This window comes from Balaenoptera ricei, chromosome 1 (genome assembly GCF_028023285.1).
Source record: "Balaenoptera ricei isolate mBalRic1 chromosome 1, mBalRic1.hap2, whole genome shotgun sequence".
Taxonomy (NCBI): domain Eukaryota; kingdom Metazoa; phylum Chordata; class Mammalia; order Artiodactyla; family Balaenopteridae; genus Balaenoptera; species Balaenoptera ricei.
This window is the reverse complement of record NC_082639.1, coordinates 56,245,444-56,271,686: the sequence shown is the minus strand read 5'-3', so window position 1 is coordinate 56,271,686 and position 26,243 is coordinate 56,245,444. Positions and strand designations below refer to the sequence as shown.

General features: G+C 40.9%; 1 protein-coding gene across 1 annotated transcript in view; it reads right to left on the bottom strand.

Annotated features, from left to right (window-relative positions):
- The window catches only part of DNAJC6 (DnaJ heat shock protein family (Hsp40) member C6), a 151,281-nt gene extending 129,421 nt beyond the window's left edge, over positions 1–21,860 (bottom strand). Inside the window, exon 1 of the mRNA XM_059899197.1 lies at positions 21,673–21,860. Within this exon, the coding sequence (XP_059755180.1) occupies positions 21,673–21,787 (115 nt within the window). The 5' untranslated portion in view covers positions 21,788–21,860. The remainder of the gene's footprint in view (positions 1–21,672) is intronic.
- Between the last annotated feature and the right edge of the window lie 4,383 nt (positions 21,861–26,243).

The following is a 26,243-nucleotide window of genomic DNA, read 5'->3' as shown; positions in this document are numbered from 1 at the left end:
CCATACATTGGAGTTATTAAACATGGTCTTTAAAGTGATTGTGATTAATATATTTGAGGAAATAGATGACAAGATGGTGAACCTGTTTTTCAATAATATAATAAAAACTCTAAAACTGAAAAATACAAAATAAAATTAAATTAATAGATTGTGTAATAATAAATTAGACACAGCAAAGAGAGCTAGTGAACCTTAAAATAGCAAAAAATAATCAAACTGAAAATGAGAAAGAGTAAGAATACAGATAATAAAGTAAGGAATACATGGAAGAGAGTAAAAAGTTCTAACATAAAAGACCCAAAAAGAGGGGAAAGAAGGGAGCAAAAATAATATTTGAAACAATAATGGCAGAGAATTATGAGAATTACAAAAAACATCAAGCTTCACAGACTCAAGAAGGGCTGAAAACCCCAAGCAGGATAAACACAAGGAAATAAAATCATGCCTAGAAAAGCTGTTGAAAAACAAATATACAAAGAAAAGTGTTAAAAGTAGGCAAAGAAAAAAAGATGCAACATAAAATAGCAACAGTAAGACTGACAGCCAACTTTTCCAAGAAAGGATAAAAGCCAGAGACAATGGAATGGCATCTTTAAAGTGCTGTGGGGGGCGGGGGGGACTGCATTCTATTCATCCAATGAAATTATCTTCAAAAGCAAAGGCAAAGATAATTCATTTCCAGACCCCCCCCCAAAAAAAACACCTGAGAATATTCTTTTACAGAAAATATGACACAGAGGTACTTGAGTATCACAAAAAAAAAAAAAAAGAAAGAAAGAAAACATGCACTACAAGAAATACAAACGAAGTCTTTTTTTTTTTTTTTTTTTTAATTCAGAAGGAAAAGATCCCCAGGGGGAAACACAGAAATTCAGAAAGTAATGAAAAGCAATGGATAGGGTAAATGTGTGAGTAAACCTAAATGAAAATTGATTGTAAAAAACAATGATGCTAGTGTCTCATGGGGGGTTAAATATAATTTAAATGAATTATATAATGACACAAGAGGTAGAAGGTGGGGAAGGGAGGATGGATAAGGAGAGGACACAGGGTAGAGTGAAAGTGTTCTCAGAGTCTAACACTGTCTGGAATGCGATAAGTAAAAGCAGCACTGAGGTAATCACATATACACAAAATGAAAAGTAAAATGGGAACAAATGTGTAACATGCTAGCAGAGAGGAAAAAAAGGGAAAGTTAAAAATAATGCATGAAAAAAAAAAATAATGCATGATTAGTCCAAAAAATAAAGCAAAAAAAGAAAAGAAGAAAGTGGTACATAAAACAGATGGAACACAAATAGGAAAGAAACGTGAATAATTATATTAAATGCTTTAAATACTCAAACTGAAGACCAAAATTGTCAGACTGGATTTTTAAAAACTCATTTACATGACACTTAAGAAGATTCAGATTAAACATAAGGGCATAGAAAAACTGAAGTATAAACATGGAAAAAGATATACCATGTACATATTGGCCCAAAGAAAGCTGTTATGGTTCCATTAAAATTAGAAAGGTAGACTTTAAAGTAGGAAGCATTACTAGAGAAAAGGAGAGATATGTCACAATAAAGATACATCAATTCTAAATTTATATAGTATGCACCTAAAAACAGAGCCTCAAAGTTAATAAAAGCAAGAGTTAGAAAATATAAAAAGAAAAAGATGAAATCTATAATCATAATGGGAAAGCTTAACCCTCTCTCAGTAACCAATAGATGAGAAAAAAAATTAGTGGGGATATAGAAGACTTCTACTGTAAGATTTTTAAAACTGACATCCTAGCATATATAGAATGTGTAACCAAACAACCTCAGTATGCGCATTGTTTTAAAGTAGACATACAAGATACATATATAAAAATTGATAATATGCAGGACCCTAAAGCAAGTAGAAAAAATTTTAAAGAACTAAAACCATTCAAAGTATATTCTCTGGAAAAAGAAATAAAGGGAATCCAAATTGGAAAAGAAGTAAAACTGTCACCGTTTGCAGATGACATGATACTATACATAGAAAATCCTCAAGATGCTACCAGAAAACTACTAGAGCTCATCAATGAATTCAGTAAAGTTGTAGGATACAAAATTAATGCACAGAAATCTGTTGCATTTCTATACACTAACAATGAAAGATCAGAAAGAGAAATTAAAGAAACAATCCCATTTACCATCACATCAAAAAGAATAAAATACCTAGGAATAAACCTACCTAACAAGGCAAAAGACCTCTACTCTAAAAACTATAATATGCTGATGAAAGAAATCGAAGATGACACAAACAGATGGAAAGATATACCATGTTCATGGATTGGAAGAATCAATATTGTAAAAATGACTATATTACCCAAGGCAATCTACAGATTCAATGCAATCCCTATCAAATTACCAATAGCATTTTTCACAGAACTAGAACAAAAAAATCTTAAAATCTGTATGGAGGACTTCCCTCGTGGTGCAGTGGTTAAGAATCTGCCTGCCAATGCAGGGGACATGGGTACAAGCCCTAGTCCAGGAAGATCCCACATGCTATGGAGCACCTAAGCCCTCGAGCCACAACTACTGAGCCCACATGCCACAACTACTGAAGCCTGTGTGCCTAGAGCCCATGCTCCACAACAAGAGAAGCCACCACAGTGAGAAGTCTGTGCACCACAAGGAAGAGGAGCCCCCACTCGCCGCGACTAGAGAAAGTCCGCAAGCAGCAACGAAGACCCAACACAGCGAAAAATAAATTAATTAATTAATTAAATTTGTATGGAGACACAAAAGACGTCAGATAGCCAAAGCAATCTTGAGAAAGAAAAACAGACCCGGAGGAATCAGTTTCCCTGACTTCAGACTATACTACAAAGCTACAGTCATCAAAACAGTATGGTACTAACATAAAAACAGACATATAAGTCAATGGAACATGATAGAAAGCCCAGAAATAAACCCACGCACCTAGGGTCAATTAATCTATGAAAAAGAGGCAAGACTATACAATGGAGAAAAGACAGTCTCTTCAAAAATGGTGCTAGGAAAACTGGACAGCTACATGTGAAAAAATAAATTAGAACATTTTTTAACACCATACAAAAATAAACACAATAATTATCTTAAATGTGAATGGATTAAATGCTCCAACCAAAAGACACAGCCTTGCTGAATGGATACAAAAACAAGACCCATATATATGCTGTCTACAAGAAACCCACTTCAGACCTAAGGACACATACAGACTGAAAGTGAGGGGATGGAAAAAGATGTTCCATGCAAACGGAAATCAAAAGAAAGCTGGGGTAGCTATACTCATATCAGATAAACTAGATTTTAAATAAAAACTGTTACATGAGACAAGGAAGAACACTACATAATGATCAAGGGATCAATCCAAGAAGAAGATACAACAATTATAAATATATATGCACCCAACATAGGAGCACTTCAATACATAAGGCAACTGCTAACAGCTATAAAAGAGGAAATCGACAGTAACTCAGTAATTGTTGGGGACTTTAACACCTCACTTACACCAATGGACAGATCATCCAAAATGAAAATAAATAAGGAAACAGAAGCTTTAAATGACACAATAGACCAGATAGATTTAATTGATATTTATAGGACATTCCATCCAAAAACAGCAGATTACACTTTCTTCTCAAGTGTGCACAGAACATTCTCCAGGATAGATCACATCGTGGGTCACTAACCAAGCCTCAGTAAATTTAAGAAAATTGAAATCATATCACGCATCTTTTCTGACCACAACGTTATGAGATTAGAAATGAATTACAGGGAAAAAAACGTAAAAAACACAAACACATGGAGGCTAAATAATACATTACTAAATAACCAAGAGATCACTGAAGAAATCAAAGAGGAAATCAAAAAATACCTAGAGAAAAATGATAATGAAAACATCACAATCCAAAACCTATGGGATGCAGCAAAAGCAGTTCTAAGAGGGAAGTTTATAGCTATACAAGCCTACCTCAAAAAACAAGAAAAATCTCAAGCAAACAATCTAACCTTACACCTAAAGGAACTAGAGAAAGAAGAACAAACAAAACCCAAAGTTAGCAGAAGGAAAGAAATCATAAAGATCAGAGCAGAAATAAATGAAATAGAAACAAAGAAAACAATAGCAAAGATCAATAAAACTAAAAGCTGGTTCTTTGAGAAGATAAACAAAATTGATAAACCATTAGCCAGACCCATCAAGAAAAAGAGGGAGAGGACTCAAATCAATAAAATTAGAAATAAAAAAGGAGAAGTTACAACAGACACCACAGAAATACAAAGCATCCTAAGAGACTACTACAAGCAACTTTATGCCAATAAAATGGACAACCTAGAAGAAATGGACAAATTCTTAGAAAGGTATAACCTTCCAAGACTGAACCAGGAAGAAACAGAAAATATGAACAGACCAATCACGAGTAAAGAAATTGAAACTGTGATTAAAAATCTTGCAACAAACAAAAGCCCAGGACCAGGTGGCTTCACAGGTGAATTCTATCAAACATTTAGAGAAGAGCTAACACCCATCCTTCTCAAACTCTTCCAAAAAATTGCAGAGGAAGGAACACTCCCAAACTCATTCTATGAGGCCACCATCACCCTGATACCAAAACCAGACAAAGACACTACAAAAAAAGAAAATTACAGAACAATATCACTGATGAATAGAGACGCAAATATCCTCAACAAAATACTAGCAAACAGAATCCAACAACACATTAAAAGGATCATACACCACGATCAAGTGGGAATTATCCCAAGGATGCAAGGATTCTTCAATATATGCAAATCAATCAATGTGATACACCATATTAACAAACTGAAGAATAAAAACCATATGATCATCTCAATAGATGCAGAAAAAGCTTTTGACAAAATTCAACATCCGTTTATGATAAAAACTCTCCAGAAAGTGGGCATAGAGGGAACCTACCTCAACATAATAAAGGCCATATACAACAAACCCACAGCAAACATCATTCTCAATGGTGAAAAACTGAAAGCATTTCCTCTAAGATCAGGAACGAGACAAGGATGTCCACTCTAACCACTATTATTCAACATAGTTTTGGAAGTCCTAGCCATGGCAATCAGAGAGGAAAAAGAAATAAAAGGAATACAAATTGGAAAAGAAGAAGTAAAACTGTCACTGTTTGCAGATGACATGATACTATACATAGAGAATCCTAGAAATGCCACCAGAAAACTACTAGAGCTAATCAATGAATTTGCTAAAGTTGCAGGATACAAAATTAATGCACAGAAATCCCTTGCATTCCTATACACTAATGATGAAAAATCTGAAAGAGAAATTAAGAAAACACTCCCATTTACCATAGCAACAAAAAGAATAAAATACCTAGGAATAAACCTACCTAGGGAGACAAAAGACCTGTATGCAGAAAACTATAAGACACTGATGAAAGAAATTAAAGATGATACCAACAGATGGAGAGATATACCATGTTCTTGGACTGGAAGAATCAATATTGTGAAAATGACTATACTACCCAAAGCAATCTACAGATTCAATGCAATCTCTATCAAATTACCAATGGCATTTTTTAAGGAACTAGAACAAATCATCTTAAAATTTACATGGAGACACAAAAGACGCCGAATAGCCAAAGCAGTCTTGAGTGTTAAAAACGGAGCTGGAGGAATCAGACTCCCTGACTTCAGACTATACTACAAAGCTACAGTAACCAAGACAGTATGGTATTGGCACAAAAACAGAAATATAAATCATTGGAACAGGATAGAAAGCCCAGAGATAAACTCACGCACATATGGTCACCTTATTTTTGATAAAGGAGCAAGAATATAGAATGTAGAACAGACAGCCTCTTCAATAAGTGGTGCTGGGAAAACTGGACAGCTACATGTAAAAGAATGAAATTAGAACACTCCCTAACACCATACACAAAAATAAACTCAAAATGGATTAAAGGCCTAAATGTAAGGCCAGACACTATAAAACTCTTAGAGGAAAGCATAGGCAGAACACTCTATGACATAAATCACAGCAAGACCCTTTTTGACCCAGCTCCTAGAGAAATGGAAATAAAAACAAAAATAAACAAATGGGACCTAATGAAACTTAAAAGCTTTTGCACACCAAAGGAAACCATAAACAAGACGAAAAGACAACCCTCAGAATGGGAGAAAATATTCGCAAATGAAGCAACTGACAAAGGATTAATCTCCAAAATTTAAAAGTAGCTCATGTAGCTCAATATTAAAAAAACAAACAACCCAATCCAAAAATGGGTAGAAGACCTAAATAGACATTTCTCCAAAGAAAATATACAGATTGCAAACAGACACATGAAAGGATGCTCAACATCACTAATTATTAGAGAAATGCAAATCAGAACTACAATGAGGTATCATCTCACACCAGTCAGAGTGGCCATCATCAAAAAATCTACAAACAATAAATGCTGGAGAGGGTGTGGAGAAAAGGGAACCCTCTTGCACTGTTGGTGGGAGTTTAAATTGATACAGCCACCTTGGAGAACAGTATGGAGGTTCCTTAAAAAACTAAAAATAGAACTACCATACAACCCAGCAATCCCAGTACTGGGCATATACCCTGAGAAAACCATAATTCAACAAGAGTCATGTTCCACAATGCTCACTGCAGCTCTGTTTACAATAGCCAGGACATGGAAGCAACCTAAGTGTCCATCAACAGATGAATGGATAAAGAAGATGTGGCACATATATACAATGGAATATTACTCAGCCATAAAAAGAAATGAAACTGAGTTACTTGTAGTGAGGTGGATGGACCTAGAGGCTGTCATACAGAGTGAAGTAAGTCAGAAAGAGAAAAACAAATACCGTATGCTAACACATATATATGGAATCTAAAAAAAAAAATGGTTCTGAAGAACCTAGGGGCAGGACAGGAACAAAGACGCAGACGTAGAGAATGGACTTGAGAACATGGAGAGTGGGAAGGGTAAGCTGGGACAAAGTGAGAGAGTGGCATGGACATATATACACTACCAAATGTAAAACAGATAGCTAGTGGGAAGTGGCCGCATAGCACATGGGGATCAGCTCGGTGCTTTGTGACCACCTAGAGGGGTGGGATAGGGAGGGTGGGAGGGAGACGCAAGAGGGAGGAGATATGGGGATATATGTATATGTATAGCTGATTCACTTTGTTGCAGGGCAGAAACTGACACACCACTGTGGAGCAGTTATACTCCAATAAAGATGTTAAAAAAAAAAAAAAAGAAAAAGAAATACAACTGTCTTTATTTATAGAAAACCAACTACCTACAAAAATCTAAAAACTATTTAATAAGTTAATTTAGGAAGGTCACTGAAATAAGGTCAACAAATAAAAATCAACTATATTTCTATATTCTAACAGCAAACAATTAGAAAATGAAATTTTAAAATGCCAGTTACAGTAGCATAAATATATATTACCAGTGACATCATTTTTTTTAGATTTATAACACCTATATCCTAGTATTTCTGCCCTTAAAGAGGGCAGTTTATGCTCACCTCAATCTCGTTGTAGATTGTTCTAATTTTATTAAAGGAACCAGAAATATAGAATTGAATATATAATCTCCAAAAGTTTTGATGTTGGCTGAAATTCTTTTAAATTATTAAAGAGGTAAAAATAAAGTCATTTTGTATACTCTGAGTAACACACATATATACAAATATAAAAATATTTTGTATTTCCTTGTTTAGTATCTCAAAATGAAATTTAAAGATAAAATAACCTACCTAACACACAATTAAACAACAATAAGTATACCACACATACCAACAACAATGTAAAAGAGAAAGGAAAGTTAATAGTCAATATAGCAAAACAATATGGATTTCAATATGCAAATACTCAAGCAAGACTATATTAGATGACATTAATAATCAGATACATGTACGGGTACATAGCTTGAATGAGACAAGTGTGTCGTATTGATGTCTCAAACCACTTTGGGTAAGTGATTTTTCCAAACAAAATTGAGTATAATCTTTCCTTGCTTTTACACAACATTTTTAATCCCGGAAACTTCAGTGTATATGTAATACCAACTTATATTCTAGGCTCAGAAAAGTCTAGAGGGTTTTCACTTACATCTTCAGCAAAACATCTGAAAGTTGCACAGGACAAGAGATAATTCATCATTAAATGGAACAGTCCGGAACATTGCAGGACATCTATCATTTCTGGTTTCTGCCCAGTGAATGCGCTAGAGCACCTTGCATATTTCTAGTATGTTCCACAGGAAGCAGTATTGTGTCCATTTGAGAAGCAATGGCATAGTCCAGGCTCTAAACCCAGCTTTATCTCATGCTAGCCCTGAAAGCTGAGAACTCACTCAGCCATTTACAGATCACCCCAACCAATACACATCGTTTGCCCGACCTACGCAGTCCCAAGCAGCAAGGACAAAAATCTTGAAAGAATTTGAGTCTTCTCTAAAAGTAGTCATGGTTGTTAAAAAAAAAAAAATCACATTTTTGGATTTCCTTGCACTTACTTCATTTTGAATTACAGATTGGGGGATGTACACCATAGTGTTTTAAATATTTAGGGTTTAAAAGCCTGGATCTCACCATATTCAAACTCCCAATCAGATTCTGTAATAACTTTCAGGAAAAAATCAAATTCTTTCAGGAATCAGTGTGCTCTAATCCTAGTTTTACCATGTTAAAATGTTATGCATAACTTTATTTGCTCACAAAATGTCATGTTTGTTATTTTGAAATAAAACATAGAAAAATAACAGAAAAAATTGAAAAGAGAACTATTTGCCCTAAACTGTTATAGGAAAAAAAAATGTTTCCACCCAAATTTTCAAACTCTCCACTCCTATTCTTTCGTATCTCTGCTTCTAAAACCTTGCTGCATAAAAGAGAGAACTTACAAAATAAAAGGAAAATTTGCAGCTGAACTTAGAGTTAAAATGCTTATTTTCCAAATAAACACAATCTAGAAAAATACACAAAAGCCATCATTTTCTATGGTTCACATTCCCCTTTTTATAATAAGTAAATTAATTCTAGTAATAAATGATGTTGAAAACTTTATTAAAAACTCTGCAATTTCCCCACGCTACTTGTTCTCAAAGCCCTTGCCTACCATGTGAATGGTTTTGAAAGTAAAATGACCTGGGTTTGAATCCCGGCTCTGCCACTTATTAGCTATGTGCCCTGTAAAAAGTTCTTAATCCATTTCTTTACATGTAAAATACCCCCAACCTTGCAGTGCTGTGACAATGTGTAAAGTACCTTGAAAAGAGCTTTTCACATACTACTTGTTCATTAAGTAGGAGCTATGGCTGTTATTATTACAATTAGCTGTCATGCTTGCCAATACCTACTTATTAACTCATTCAACTATTTTATTCTGAGTTGTCTCATACAGAATTTTTTTTTCTGGTTTGCAAAGCATTTTGAGATATGCTGGGTAAATGTTATACAATGCCTTTTGTGTTTAAAAGCCTCACTGGACTGTCTTAAGACAATATGTACTAAAAAGAGAAAAAAGAAAGAAAGGCATTTATTAAACCACAGCTCAACATTTACAGAACACTAGTCATGTGATGGTAGCTTATAAAAATTCCGTTTTTGCCTACCAACAGCCTGATGATTTATTTGTCCCTGTCAACCTCTTAAAATTTTACCTGGTTCTTGTTTTCAGTCTTTTCAAGGAGAGTTGACTTCCAAACAATGCACAACATTTTAATAGTTTTCCTGTGGTACTTTTCAGCACAAAGACTCTAATTTTTAGATATTTATGTTTTATATTCAGGTCACCAACTGGCACTTTGGAACCTACAAATAGTTCTCATGGTATAGTTACCATGGTCACACGTTCTCTTCAACATGCTCACACACCCCACCTCACCTCTCACACTCAGCTGGTCCTGTCAACACACACCCATCTCCCAGCTCTGAAAGGATTCTTTGATCCCTAAGAGGTTAGCTTAGAAGGGCCTTGGGGGAAACACCATAATTCATAACCTATTTGAGGTCTTAGACCCCTTGGAAATTCTGAGGAAAACTACTGACATTCTCAACATACATAAACAAAAATGGACTGCATTTCATAGACTCCTTGACAAACTAGAAAGCTATGATTGATTTCAGTGTTTCTCAAACTCTTCTGACTGGGATTCACAGTGAGAAACAGATCGGACATCAATACAGCCCATATCTACATACATAAACAAACATAAACATCTAAAACAGAAGTTACAGGAAACAATTATTTACACTTACCATATGCAATGGTTTCTCACATTTTCTATTCTATTTCATCTTTCTAAAAGGTTGCTTGAGACTCACTAAATTGCTTTCTTACCACCCACAATCTGAAGAACAGTGATCTGGTCTAACAGTTCTCCATTTTAGAGATAAGGAAACAGGTCCGAAGAAATAATGGGTATTGTGCTAGGTCACCAATGAGTTAGTGGCAAAACAAGCCAGAACCTAAACATCCTGACTTCCAACCAAGGCTCCTTCCAAAACAAAGTGAAATGAAAAATCTAAATACAAACTCCCCTAAAAAAGCAGCTGGGGATTTGAAGCTTAAAGCATCCTGCCTGATACACTGAGAAACTGGGAGTGTTTCAATTCCAAATGATGGTGAATATTAACCTAACATGAGCCTCCAGCTCAGGCAGCCTTAACTTTTTCTAAACCATGCCCCTGGCCTAGCATGACATGGCACATAAGCACATTTTTTTCTTTCCAGAAACCTTTTCTCCAGCTACTGAAAACGACACAGGAAAGGCCAACATTCTCCCTGAGTTTATTTAAAATATTCTGATTACACAGACACAGGTTTTATTTGTCCATGAGAGCTTGGCTTAGAAACAGCAGTAGACAGGCACTCTTTGCATTTACCAGAGCCATGCAAATCTGTTTTCCTCCCCGCTAAGGTTGTTTAATCAAAATTTAAACATCAAAACCGCAGAGATCGCTATGTGGATGTGAATGATCCAGAGCCTATTAGACGTTAATCTACCGACACCAGCTACCCCAGACCTTTTAAAGCCTCAGTTATAGAAAGTGAGATTGCTTAAGAGCCGTCATTACAAGCAGCGTGATAGATTAAAATACCAGCCTTCCTACCGGCATCAGGCTGTGTGTGGTTTTGATTTGTTTGGTTGGTTGCTTTTTGTTTGTTTTTAATATGGAATAAACATCACTGTCCATTACAAGATGAGAATCTTATAACATGCCAGAGAGTGTGGCTGAGGACTGGGCTGGTGAAGGCCAAGCGGGCGGCCCTGCATGCAGTTAGGAGAAGGCTTGGGGCCTGGGCGCTCTCACCGATGACGAGAACCACCCAGCTCGGGTGTTGCGGAGGGTCGGTGGGCGTGAGCAACCTGCTCCGGCGCTGTGTGCCAGCCTCCACCCGGTGCCCAAGGGCAAAGTGCTGGGGCCTCCTTAAAGCAGAGCGCGCTGGGAGGAGAGGAAGGGGTGGAAATTGCTGCAGAGAGGCTTGAGGTGAGATCAGCGAACGCCTGCTGGGGAAAAGGGGGGCGGGCAAACCCTAAAATTAGCTGGGGGGAGGCAGGGGCTGGGCCAGGCTACGCGGAGATGGCTCGGCGGCTGCCCCGGAGCTTTCCCGGGAGCTCAGCCGCCCTGCGCCTTCCTCCTGCGGCAGGACCAGGAGCAGCACCTACGCAACACCAAGGAAGGGCTCCTTCCTGGAAACAGGATTGGGGAGCGCGTGTAGCCTCCCGAGCCTTGGGATCTATCGCTCCTCCCCCATTTGCGGCAGAAAATGTTAAGGACCCTCGGAATTTGAAACCCCAGAATCCTCCAGAACCCTTGTTGTTGAACTGAATATTTATTTGGCTGGCTCATTTTAGAGACCTGTCCTTTCCTGAGTTTTCATTTAAATCTGTTTCTCTCCTCCCCCATGCCTCAAGCGGAATTGGCAGGCGGCGCCGGGGCGGGGAGGGAGTGCGAAGGGGGGTTGTTACCAGGGATCTAGGGGATGGAGGCTAGCAGAGTGGGGGGAGTTTGCATCTGAATATCTCTCTGCAAGATAAACACTTCTGAAGGTCAGTGATGGCTCCCCATTGGATCCTCCCGAAAAGGTGAATGTTCATTAAAGGCTTCTCCGTCTACATTTTTCTTAAGAACCCAAACTGTAAAAGTCCAAAGTATTTCAGATATTGCAATTGCAATAATGCACTGGAAACCTATATATTAATTAAGTATTCTGAACACTTCCAAAATAAAAGGTAACTATTATAAGGAAACCTGTGAAATGTAAATATGTGTTACTCAGCCAAGATTAAATGAAGAATGCAAAAATGTTATATTTAGTAGCACAAAAATGGAAAACTGAATGACAATATTTGGAAACCAGAAATCAGTTATTTTTAAAAGTCATGTTTATTATTATATACTAGAATTTTAAAATAATATATGCACACTAATTTTAAATCAGCCATTTAATATACACTAAACATGTCCATGGAGTGACATCTTATCCCTAGCCTCTTTTACCTCCCCGCTGCAGTCGGCCCCTTACCTTTATTTTCAGAATCTTTCATTCTCTCCTTCCTCCCTCTGCTGCAGAGGAGCAGGAAAGTCCGGCTGGTTCTGCAACCCCGACTTTGGATTTGTCATTCAGACAGTCAGCGGTCTTGGGGGAGAAATCCCTCAGCCGAGGGGCACCGGTCTCTGATAATTGCATGCAAGTCAGTGTGCAGGGTTATAATTTTGCTTATGCTGGAGCAGAAAGGATGGGGATGAAGACAGACGTAAACACAAATTCCAAAACATGGCATGGAACTGGATCTGGAGCCTAGGCTTGCCTTTCCTTGCAGTAGGTTAGGGCATCAACTGTTTAGTGCCTCCTTGTCTCTGGAGAGATTTGATTCAAGTTGAAAGAGGACCACGTGTGCCGTGCACCAAGCTTATTCTCAAATGGAGACCTTCACTTTGGAGGGGGATTAAGAGCCCTGTGCTTGTTTCCTCTTACATATTCATTCATTCAGCAAACACTTCTTTTACCTCTCTGTGGACCAGGCTCTATGCTAAGTACTGCGGACAGAACAGTGACGGGAACCAGCCCCAGTCCTCAAGCCACTCACCAGCTGTTACAATGCAGAGGCATACAGTGCCATCCAATGACCTATGTCTGCTGCATGGACCTGGGTTATTGAACCCATTTCACGCAGGTGTAAGTTGGTACGCAAGGCTTTAGTGATTGGTTTTAAGCCACTGGATGGCTGAGACAGAAATGGATCTGTGGAAGCCAGACCAAACCCCCTCTCTGTTAGACAGCAAGGAGTACTCAAGCAAATCTTTCAATCATCCAGTGCAAGCTTACTTTCAATCATTACATAGCTCAGATTCATTCCTTCATTCATTCACTCAACAACGGTTATTTGTGCCAGGCACAACTCCACCTGTTAGCGATTCAAGAGTGCAGGAAACAGACCAAGTCCCTGCTCTCGTGGCAATCACATTTGGGTGGGAGGATTCAGACAGGCCATAAACAAACAAATATAAACATATAATAAACGGCAGTAAATGCTGTAAAGAAAAATGAAGCATGATAATGAGGTAACAGAGCTGCCATTTTAGATAGCGTGGCCAGGGGAGGTGCCATTGAACTTATTTTATGGAAAATGAATCAGTCATCACAGTCCCTTCCAAACACCTTCACTTAGAAATTGTTTTTTTGAGTTCCGAACCCTCACAACCTCCTCTGCTCCAAGCGCACTCACTGATGGGTAGTGTTTATTCCCCATTATACAGACTGGTAAACTGACATCCAGAATGATTAACTGACCCAATCCAGGACCTCCCTCCCCTCCAAGTTGGAAGAAGAGCAACAAAAAGAAATGCACCAACCTGTTGCGCTCATCCCCAGAAATTGCTGGGTTAAGTACAATACTGAAAAGGAAAATTTGCCAGAGTAGGAGGTGAGATAAGAGGGTTGAAGACCTATCTCTACCACTATTACCTGAGTGGCGTAGAGCAGGTGATTTAACCTCTCTGTCACCAGTTTCCTCATCTGTAAAGTGGGGCTAATCATCCGTGCCCTGTGCATGTTCCAGGCTGTTCAGAAGATCAAAGGGAGAATAGATGTGGTACTTTGTAAACTAAGTTCTATATAAGTATAAAGTATAATTATCAACATACTTGGGCACATTAAGAGAACTAATTGCTAGTGTTTACCTGCTCATTACTGCAGCCCGAGAGTCAAATATAGCTATAGGGCGAAAGCTTGTCGTGGCCACTAGAGGTCCTGGAGTTGATTTCTAGCTGCCACAATTTAAAGACTCCCTGAAAGTTTGGGGAAATTTTATTTTGTTTTTGTTCCCATCTTTCCTTGACAGTGGATAATATCCTTATGCTCATCCTTGACAAATTAAGGCCAATGAGGAAAATCTGCCTTCACTGGCCACCAAATGAGCCATGTTGGCCCATAAACCACATCAAAGAAATGGGCATCTCCATCTCCAAGGACCAAGGCCAGGGCAGCCAAAACGTACCCAGTTAGGAGCACCTTTAGGGGCAGATAGGGTGAAGAAGGGGGTGATGAGAAGACACCATCCGTGTACTCTTTCATCCAATAAATATTCATTATGCCAGACACTGCTCTGAAGACTGAGAATGACACAGTGCTGAACAAAACATTCTGTCCTCAAAGAGCCTGTGGTCTCAGAACAAGAGGTTTCTACAACGTATGCTGATTTACTGAGTAAGGCCGAGGACTGGGTCTGAATAGTAGGGCAAGGGCTATAAAGCAGGAGAGACCAGGTTCAAACATGGGCTCTGCCATTTCCTGGCTCCTAGAGGAAGCTGGGATACGTCCCTGCACCTCTCTAAGTCTCCCTTTCCTGATCTGTAAGATGAAGATACTAAAGGCACCTACCTCCTAGGGTAGGATGAGGCTCAAATGAGTTAATGCATGTAAAGTACACAGCACAAAGCCTGACACATTAAGGGAGGGCTCCATAAATGCTGTAAGACTAATATTCTCACCTACTGACCTGGATCAAGTGTACCCCTCTGCACCTCAGTTTCCTCATAAAATGCAGAAAATAATAACTAGTTTATATGGCTCTTGTGAGAATTACATATCAGGAAGAAGATAAAGCCCTGGTGTAAAGGATTAGCTCACCCCCTGCCAGGCTCACTCAAGGCCCTTTTTAATCAAGCAGGCTCCCCAGGAAAAAAGACAAAGTCTGGGAGGAGTGAGGAAGTGGGAGAGAGCCTGCCATTTATATTAACAAGGAAGCAATGTTTTTCCAAGAGTATGATCATTTCTAGGGTTACCTGCATTTTACTCAACACTGTACTTTGAAAAGTTTCAAAATACAAAAAGTTGGAAGAATTGCATGGCAAACATCTTCAAGTACATTTTGCTAAATTTGCTTTGTCACAGAGATGTTCATCTTTCTATTCATCCTTAACAGATTTTTTTTAAATTAAGTTGAAAGAGATTTGAAGTCCTCTTCAGATAAGAAGAGCCTTTATCTTCCCTCATGATACAAATGTTACAGAAGCCTTACACTGCCTGATTCTGTGGCCATTCCAAGCAGGGTCAGGTGAATTCTTAGAAGCCTTGTCTTGCCCACAGTAAACCTCAAGGCCACACCCAGTTGAGGGACAAGGATGGACTCAAGCCTTGGAGCCTTCCAGAACAAGGCACTGCCTCATGCTTCCAATAAACTAGTACCAACAACCATTATAAACATCCATTCATGGAAACGATGGTCCATCTCAATAACCGGGTTCAGGGAAAGCTTCAGGCAGGCTCCACTGGCCACAAGTCCCTTCACAGCTCTGCACAGTCCTTGTCTTGTTGGATGCCACTTCTGAGTCATTAGACCAGTGAGTCATGCCCAGCGAGGGAGGCCATCTTGAGAGCAAAACCAAAGAGAATTTTCAAGAACAATGAGTGACACCCTGAATTGAAAGAGAATAAGGCTCTTCATTGTCCTAGCAAAACAAAAATGAAAGAAAAAAACGCTGCTGTTAACACTGTGGGTTCAACTTCCCAGCTGTAAATTTTACTCCGAAGAAAAACTCAGCAAAAAAAGCTTTTATATTCCCTTGCAAATTTGAGAGCAAAAGAGACTGGGAGGATATTTCTCAAATTGGGCAGACCTAATGATCTTTCGGTAACTTGCCTGGACCCTCTGTTCTGGATTAGTCATTCATTTCCAAAACATGCCAGGGTGGGGTGACAGGAGAGTGACTTCACCTGCACCACCACATTCGGTCTTCCCCCAGCCATGCCTGTCTGGTTTGCTCAGAGCATCCAAGTGGCTGTAAGCGAGATGAACTGGAGTGAGAAAACTGCTGACTGGGGGCTGGGGAGGGGATGGGGGTTTGTGGTTCGGGTCACCGCAGAGAAGGGCAGCATGACTATAAGAAAAGCTGGGTGTGCTCCGATGAAGCCAAGCCACAAGGCAAGGGGAAGAGAATTAATACATGGAGTACCCACTGTGTGCCAGGCAATCTTCATACCATCATCACCATACTTTTAAAGAGAACTTATTTGCCAAGCATGGCCTTTAAAGCGAGGACTTTCAGAGCACACTGCCTGGGTTTGGATCCCAGCTTACTAGTTGCATAACTTTGGAAACGTTACTTATCCTTTTTGTGTTTCAGTTTTCTCATTCATAAAATAGACACTGTTAAACAGGGTTATTGTAAGAATTAAATAAAATTAAAATATTCACAGGTTTAGGACCACGGCTAGCACACGGTAAGCAATGCGTGTACGTTAACGCTTGCCAGTCCGTCTTTTTTTTTTTTTTCGCCATGTATTTCCTCTTTAGGTCTTTTTTTTTTTTTTTTTTTTTTTTGGCTGTGTTGGGTCTTCGTTTCTGTGCGAGGGCTTTCTCTAGTTGCGGTGAGCGGGGGACACTCTTCATCACGGTGTGCGGGCCTCTCACTGTTGCGGCCTCTCTTGTTGCGGAGCACAGGCTCCAGACGCGCAGGCTCAGTAGTTGTGGCTCACGGGCCTAGTTGCTCCGCCAGTCTGTCTTTTTTCGATGAGAAAAATGAGGCAGAAAGAAGAAAGGAGACTTGCCAAAGGACACATAGCAAAAAAGTAGCAGAGCCAGGATATTGCCTGTCATTTACTTCCCACAACACCCCTGTGAGGGAAGTGACATCATCTTCCTTCTACTGATGAGAGCTTGGAAGCCCAAGAGCTTAGGAAGCTGCTCATCGCACAAGCTGGCAAATGGGAGAGTTAAGACTGAAAAACCCACACTCACTGTCTTTAAAGCCTTTGCACATCCCACTAGGCCAACGGTTCTCAAAGGTTAGCACACACCAGAATTACGGCAGGGCTTGGTAAAGCACAGGTTGCTGGGTCCCACCTCCAGAGTCTCTGCTTTGGTAGCTCTGAGGTGGGAGCCAAGAATCTGCATTTCTAGCAAGTTCCAGGAGACATTGTTGCTGCTGGTCTGGAGACAACCCTTGGAGAACTACTACTCTGCCATCAGGCACCTGTATGCAGAACAGAGGGTAGGAGAAGGTATGGGGCCTAAAGGGTATAGGTCCCACTCCGGCAAAGGGTTGGTTACTTCACAGAGCCTAGCAAATATATTTTGCATTTATATGGTCCTTTAACAGTTATGATATCATTTGATCTTTCCAATATCCCTAGGTAGTGATCATTATCTCCATTCAATGCGATTTGTTTTTAGGGACATCTGGCCAGAAAATGGCAATGAGAGAATAAACCACAGGTCACCTGACAAGTGTTCTGTCCTTTCCTCCAGGTAACTAGTCCTGGAAAGCACTACCTGCGGATGGAGACTGACTCCAGGTCCAAGCTGCGTCTTCCCAGGGAATAACTGCAGTTCAGGAAAGGGCACTTCGGCCCACCAGGGTTTGCAGGAGGCAATTTCTGGGGGGAAGAGCTCAGGACTGGTTTTCTACCGTCATTTCAAGGACTAGGAAAGCCTACTGCTCACAAAATACTTCCACCAACTATCCGCTCCCTTCTCTATAACCTAAAGCTTTGATATTTGATGTAAATCTGGTTCTCTGCAAAAGCTGGAAGCAATTTAGGGGGTTAATTTCTACTGGACACAGCTTGTTCATTTAGAACAGCTTGCATGGTTAGTAGATTTTTTAAAGTTGCTTGGACATATAAGCCAGTAAATCATTGGTATCCAGAATATTTCAAGAACTACTATGAGCAGATTAAAAAAAAAACATGAACCACCAAGAAAAAAAAATGGGAAAAGACATAAACAGGCGTTCACACATGTCTTGGTCACACACGGCCAATAGTCATGTGAAAAGATCTCCAGCTTCATTATTCGTCAGGGAAATTCAATATAAAAGCACCATGCAGTACCACTTCAAAAAAGTCTGACAGTACTGAGTATTAGCAAGGAAGTAAGGAATCAATATATACATCCCAGAGGATTCATTCATTACTTAACCATTCATTCATTATTATCCAATAAATAAATAAACATATTTATTGAATGTCTCCTCTATTCAGATACAATATTAAGCTGAACAGATGCCAGGGGTCCCCAGAAGCTATGCTACTTCTCACCTGCAGCCTCCTGCTGAAAAAAAAAGGAAGGGAGGGAAGAAAGAAGGATACTGATGTAGAAGGCCTTCTGGTTGGTCCAGAAGGGATTGCGGCCCCTGAGGAGCTTCCAGCCATGTTTTATTCCCACCACTCATTGAACTTTCCATATTTGGGGTGTGATCATACGGTGCAATATCTGGACTAATATTAATAAAAATAACAACCACCACCTTGTGAGCTACTATGTACCAAGCACTTTATATACAATAACCCATGTAATCATCACAGGAACATTATAACATAGGAATATCATCCTTATTTTACATATGATAGACAACCGAGTTTTAGAAAGATTTAGCACCCTGCCCAAGATCACACAGCTTATTAGTGTGCCACTTATTAGTGGCAGATTCAAATCATCATCTGTCTGGCACCAAAGCATATGATTGTAGATGCCCCAAGTGATGTTGACATCATCATGAGAAATTGAGGCCACCTTTAAGAAAAATTAAATAAAATTGGGATATGGATTTCATTCACTGCACAATATTTATTAATTTTACTTCTTCCATCCATGAGTATAGATACTGGAACATGTTTATTTTGTGCCGATGTGGCAGAAAGGAAGCTGTGTGGGTAGTCAGGCCTGAACTGGCCACACACCAGTCCTATGACCTCTTGCAAGTTACTCTGTCTCTTGCTTCACTTTCCTCATCTATAAAATGGGGGAAATAAATACTATCTGTCCTCCCTCCTTCCAAGGTTTGTTAAGATCTAAACAAGACCTTATAGTTGACCTACTCCATAAACTGTAAAGTATCATGTAACATAAGACATTATAATGGCCTCATCTCCAGGTTGTAGGGGGGAAGGGAAAGTAGGGAAATACAGTGATCTGCCAAGATCCTACCTAAGAAAAGAGAGGTGTGGCGTGGCAATGGGCCCCGGGTAAGCCATGGGTGAACTCTACGATGGGAACAAAGAAAAGAGGAGAGGATGGTTGTGTACACAGTACACACCTGGGTTTAAAAATTATAAAACTAGAAAACTTATTCTAACCCAATTTACTGCAGTGGGAATATCCATTTATTCCTCTTTTGTAAAACATTCACACAACACCTGGAATAACACTATGCATATAAGTATCACTCAAGGAATACTTGTTGCAATTACCAATCTATTCAACTACTCAGGCAAGCTAAAGAAAAGGGGTGGTCAGCCTTTAGACCTACTAAGTTTCCGCAACAGTTCTTGATGCAGTGTGGAAGGAATTTAATTGGTGCATTCACTAAAAGTAATAACACATCCTTTGAAAGCCAGCAAGATGACAATGCCAAGCCACAGAGCCTCCCTAACCATCAACAATAGAAAAGCTTGTTTCTAACACAATTATTTGTGTTGTTTCTAACACAAATATTTGAAAGATGATTATTTTTGCTCTTTGTCAAATTTCTTTTTAGAATGCTTACTATGTGCCAGCACTTTACAATTATTAACTCATTAATTCATTTAATCTTCAAAACAACCCTAGGGTGGAGATGGGGGTGACGCTAATATCAATGACATGGCCCTGTTGCAGTCTAGCTTCTGCCCTGGCTCAGGTCGGCCATTTTAGAACTCAAGGCATGTCAGCCTCGGAAGAACCCTCAGATGATGGAAACAGATGAAAAGGACAAGATAGGACACACAGACAGACAGACACACAGACACACACAAACAAACACAAGCAGACAGGTATCTACAAAGTACCCAGCTCTGACTTAGCCTGGTGGGGGATGCAAAGGTGAAGTGGATGAGAACCTGCCCACATGGAATCTGTAATAGCAGATGAACAGTGACAAATGCCCTATGGATGATGAAATACCAGCAGAGAGGTTACAGGTGGCACATACCCCAGGAAAGGCTTCACAGAGGAGATGCATTTGTGCCAGTCCTAACGGACGGGTAGGCATTGGCCAGGCTGAGAGACCAAGGCATGGCCACTGCAGATAGGGAGAAGGCAATGAGCCAGCAGACCGTGTCATGTCCCTGCGCTCAGAACATGTTAGTGGCTTCCCAGCTCACTTGGAATAAAATCCAAACTCCTCATCATATACTACCCAGACCCTGACCCAGGCCCTGCCTGCCTCACTTTCCCCTTGCTTAGCTCAGGCACACTGAGAACCGTTCCACCTGCTATTGCCTCTGGCAGGAAGCTCTCCCCTGGCTCCAGGCTGGAGTAACTCCGAATCAGTCTTCAGGCTCAGCTGTAATTGCATGGCCGCAGAGATGCCTTCCCTGTCCATCCCCCCCCCCCCAAGTAAGCTAGGGCCCCCTCTACCTTTTTTCCTCTCCCAGCAGACGATTTGATTCCTTCCAAGCACACACAGCAATCTGCAATGGAGATTTTTACCTATTTGACGTGTGTAACGTCTGTTTCCCCCTTTAGAAGTAGTTCCATGAGCTGCGGCCTTGCCTATCTCGTTCACTCCTGGGCCCTGACACACAGGGGAGCTCGATAAAAATTATGGAATGAATGAATGCAGTGAGCCTGTGATTGAATAAATGTGAGTTAAGGCCCTGGTGAGGATAGGGTGGAACGTGTTTGGGAAATAGTTAATTGTGACTAGAGCTTACAAGATAACAGATGGGTTGGAAAGGGGGTGGGTCCAGATGGGGAGGACCTCCAACGCAGACTTGGGTGCGGATTAAATCCCCCAACGGGTACTGCATTGCAGGTGCCGGCCAGGTTTTGGGGGGAGGGGGATGCAAACTGTTTTCCCGAGGCACCCCGGATTCCCTCTGTCCAGAGCCAAACGGACAGACAGGGACTTGTGCGGGAAATAAACAAGCTGCAACCACCTGGGCCTAGGGGAGATGCTTAAAGGGTGGAGGGGGAGAAAGGACTGTCGTCGAGCGGACCCGACGGAGCCTGGGGACTGGTGTAGTCCCCGCGGCCGAGGGTCAGGGAGGAGGGTCGCCCAGGCAGGGCCAGACGTCCAGGCGGCGCGGTCCCCGCCCGCGGGCCCCGGGGGCCGAGAACCCAGCGGGAGATGCCGCCTACGGCAGCGGCCGGAGCCACCGCGGCCCCCCTTCAGCAGGAGGCCGGCGTCCGCCGCTCATGGTAACAGGTCCCGCGGCCGCGCCCACACTCACCCTGCGCCGCCTTGGAAGCCGAGCGCGTCCGCCACAGCCGCCGGGTTGCCTTCCACGGCCGCAGCGAAGAAAACAGCCTCCGGCTCTTCTTGCCGCTCTTCTCAGTTGCTCCCATCTGTGCGCCCGCGCCCCTCCCCCGCCGCCCGCCGCCGTCCGAGGATCGCCTCCCGCTTCCCCGGCCGCCGCGCTTCTGCCAGGTGCCAGGCAGTCGCCGGGGAGGACGCGGCCGCGGGGGGAGGAGCTTGCGGCCGGATGCGGGGCGGCGAGGGTGGGGACCTCGCTCGCGCTGAGCCTGCGGGTGCGGCCGACCGACGCGGGGACGCTGCAGGGATGCGCCAGCCGGGGGAGCGCTCAGCCCCTGGCAGCTCACAGGTGAATGCTTTAGTTTTTCACCCTTCGTTCCGGAGATGTCGACGGAGTGCCCAACTACTGCTAGGCATCATTAATTAACACAAACCCCCCTGGGATGTGCACTGATTTTTATCCCCAAATTACAAATGATAAAATTGAAGCTCCGAAACGTGAAGTAATCTGCCCAGAGATCACACAGCCGCTGAATTATGCCGATACCCAAGTCCTGGGCTCTAGCTATATTTTTTTCATCCCTTTCTACTGCCTCAGAATGATTCCACATAATGTTGGATTTTTTTTAAGTCTGATAGATATTCCTGTTTTCCTCATGCAACAGATTAAGAATCACCTTTTTTTTTTTTTTTGGCTGCATTGGGTCTTCGTTGCTGCGCTGGGGCTTTCTCTAGTTGCTGTGAGGGGGCCACTCTTCATTGTGGTACGCGGGCTTCTCATTGCGGTGGCTTCTCTTGTTGTGGCGCACGGGGTCCAGTAGTTGTGGCTCACGGGCTTCGTTGCTCTGCTGCATGTGGGATCTTCCCAGACCAGGGCTCGAACCCGTGTGCCCTGCATTGGCAGGCGGATTCTTAACCACTGCGCCACCAGGGAAGCCCTTCTTCTTCTTTTTTTTTTTTTTTTTTTTTTTTTTAAGAACCTATTCTATGTGCAGGCACTTTTACACATATGCCATGAAACCTCACAGCACCCCTGTGGGGTAGGAGGCGTTTCCCATTCGCCAGATGAGGAAACAAATGTCAGAGCTGAGGTGGCCCAGCCCTCACCACTTTGTCTCTGTCGTGATTTTGCCTGTAGTTGAGAGTCGGAGAGGAAGAGCAAAACCACGATCCTTTAACACTACCTGACTGCAATAAAAATAGCTAACATTTATGGAGTGCCTCTCATGTGCCGGATTTTACATACATTACCTTATTTAACTCTCCCAATGATACTCATGGGAGAGAAATTATTAATATCCTCACTTAACAGATGGGGGAAACTGTGAATCAGAGAGGTCAGGTTACATACATAAACCCATATAAAGCTTATATGTTAGGTTGAATCATCAAACTACCATTTTTGTAGGTTCAAACAAAAGGCTCAATTCATCATATGACAGTTTCACCAGATGATCAAAATTTAAATCACCAATGGAGGGAGATGATAATCCAGTGCATCCAGATGATACACTGAGAAAGACACATCACCTTTGTAATATTCTGGCCAAGAATGCACAACCTGAATCTAATCATGGAGAAATATAAGTTAAACCCCAAATGAGGACTTTACTATGAAAACTGGGGTACGGGGCAGGGGGCGTCAGGGCAGGGATGTTGTATTCGTTAAAAATGTCAATGATATAAAAGATGAAGAGAGACTTCCCTGGTGGTGCAGTGGTTAAGAATCCGCCTGCCAATGCAGGGGACACAGGTTCAATCCCTGGTCCAGGAAGATCCCACGTGCCGTGGAGCAACTAAGCCCGTGCGCCACAACTACTGAGCCTGCGCTCTAGAGCCCACGTGCCACAAGTACTGAAGCCCACGAGCCACAACTACTGAAGCCCATGCGCCTAGAGCCCGTGCTCCGGCAACAAGAGAAGCCACTGCAATGAGAAGTCTGCGCACAATGAAGAGTAGCCCCTGCTCGCCACAACTAGAGAAAAGCCCGCGCGCAGCAACAAAGACCCAACACAGCCAAAAATAAAAAATAGTTAATTAATTAATTTTTTAAAAAGATGAAGAAAGGCTGTGGAGGTGTTCTAGACTAAACGAGGCTAAAGAGATATGACAACTAACAGTAATACCTGACTCTAGAATGGACTGTGTTGGAGTTTTGAAAAAAGACTCTAAGGGACATTACTAGGTCAATTTAAATATATATATATGATTAAATAAGAGTGTCAGTGATAAACTGTTGAAGTTGATAACTATACTGTGGTTATGTAAGAAAATATCCCTATTTTTAGAAAATACACACCAAGGTACTTAGGAGTAAAGGGTCATGATGCATTTAATTTATCTTCAAATGGTTTACAAAAGAAGTTTCATATATATGTTTGGGGAGGGGGGAAGCAAATGATAAAGCAAATACAGCAAAATCATAGTAATAGGTGAATCTGGTCAAAGAATATATGGGTGTGTTTTGTACTATTCTTATTCTTGCAACTTTTCTGTAAGTTTTCAATTTATTCCCAACTGAAAAGGTTATAAAAAACCTTTAAGTTTCATAGAAAAAAAGAAAATAAAGTGGGAAGACTGTACCTGATATTAAGGCCTACTATACAGCTACAGTTATCAAAACAGTGTGGTCTTGGCAGAGGGATAGATTCATAGATTAATAAAGAACCCAGAAACAGACCTGCACACATATACCCAACTGATTTTTGACAAAGGTGCAAAAGCAGTTCAATGGAGGAAAGACAGCTGTTTCAACAAACGATGCTGAAGCAATTGGACATGCATTGGCAAAAAAAAAATTAACCTTGACTTAAACCTCACACCTTATACAAAAACCTAGAAAAATGGATTATGTTATTTTATTCTATGTTATTCTACAGAAAATAATAAGAGAAAATCATCTAGAATCTGGAGCTATGCAAAGAGTTGTCACCAAAAGCATGATCCATAAGAGAAAAAAGTTGGTAAATTGGACTTTATCAAAATTAAATACTTTTGCTCTGTGAAAGACCCTTTTAAGAGGAAAATACAAGCTACAAAATGGGCAAAAATACTTATCTGACAAAGGACTAGTATTTATAATATATAAAGAATTCTTAAAACTCAACATTAAAAAAAATCCAATTAGAAAATGTGCAAAAGACATGAGCAGATATTTCACTAAAGAGGATGGACATACAGATATCAAATAAGCACATGAAAAGATATTCAGCATTATTAGCTATTAAGGAAATACAAATTAAAACCACAATGAGATATCACTGCATACCTCAGAATGGTTAAAATGAAAAATAGTGACACCACCAAATGCTGGTGAGAATGCAGAGGGAGAAACTGGATCATTTACACATTGCTGGTAGGAATGTAAATGGTACAGCCACTTTGGAAAAGAGTTTAGCAGTTTCTTATAAAACTAAACACAACTACCATAAGACCCAACAATGGCACTCTTGGGTACTTATCCCAGAAAAAAATGAAAACTTATGTTCACACAAAAACCTATACAGCAATGTTTATAGTAGCTTTATTTGTAATAGCCTCAAACTGGAAACAACCCAGATGTCCTTTGGGTGAATGGTTAAACAAGCCTTGGTATATCCCTACCATGGAATACTAAGCAATAAAAAGTAACAAAGCTATTGCTACAGGCAACAAACTATATGAATGTCCAGGGAATTATGTTGAGTGAAAAAAGCCAATCCCAAAAGTTACATACTATATGATTCCATTTATATAGTATTCTTGAAATGGCAAAAATTATATAAATCAAAAACAGATAGTGGGACTTCCCTGGTGGTCCAGTGGATAAGAATCCACCTTCGAATGCAGGGGACGCGGGTTCGATCCCTGGTGGGGAAACTAAGATCTCACATGCCGTGGGGCAACTAAGCCCATGCGTCGCAACTACTAAGCCCGTGCACACTGGAACCCGTGCACCACAACTAGAGAGAGACCCATGCACCACAATGAAGATTCCGTGTGCCGCAGCTAAGGCCCGACGCAGCCAAATAAATAAAAAATAACTAAATAGACTTATTAAAAAAAAGACAGATAGTGGTTGCCAGGGAGGAGGGAGATGAGCATGGCTATAAAAGTACAACAGGAAAGGCCTGTGGTGATCGAACTGTTCTGTATCTTGTCTGTATCAATGTCTACATACTGGTTGTGATATTAGACTATAGTTTTGCACAATGTTCCCACTAGGGGGAATGTGTAAAGCTGTACATAGGATCTCTGTATTATTTTTTACAACTGCATGTGAATCTACAGTTATTTTAAAATTAACAGTTTAATTTTTAAAAAGTCACATGTCTGCAATTTCATATAGTTCACTCTAATATCTAAATCGTGCTTGAGCCAAGATTCCACCGAGGCCCACGCCTTCATGGCTACACTCAGCTTTCTTGTGACGGCTGGCTCACTGTGGGAGACCAAGGACCATCTGCCAGGTTCCAGGGCGGAGACGTGGAGGACTCGGAAAGGTCACAGGAGCATGGAGACCCAGGTCAGCCAGGGAGTGCTAAACTACTCTCCTGTTTGGAATGAGTC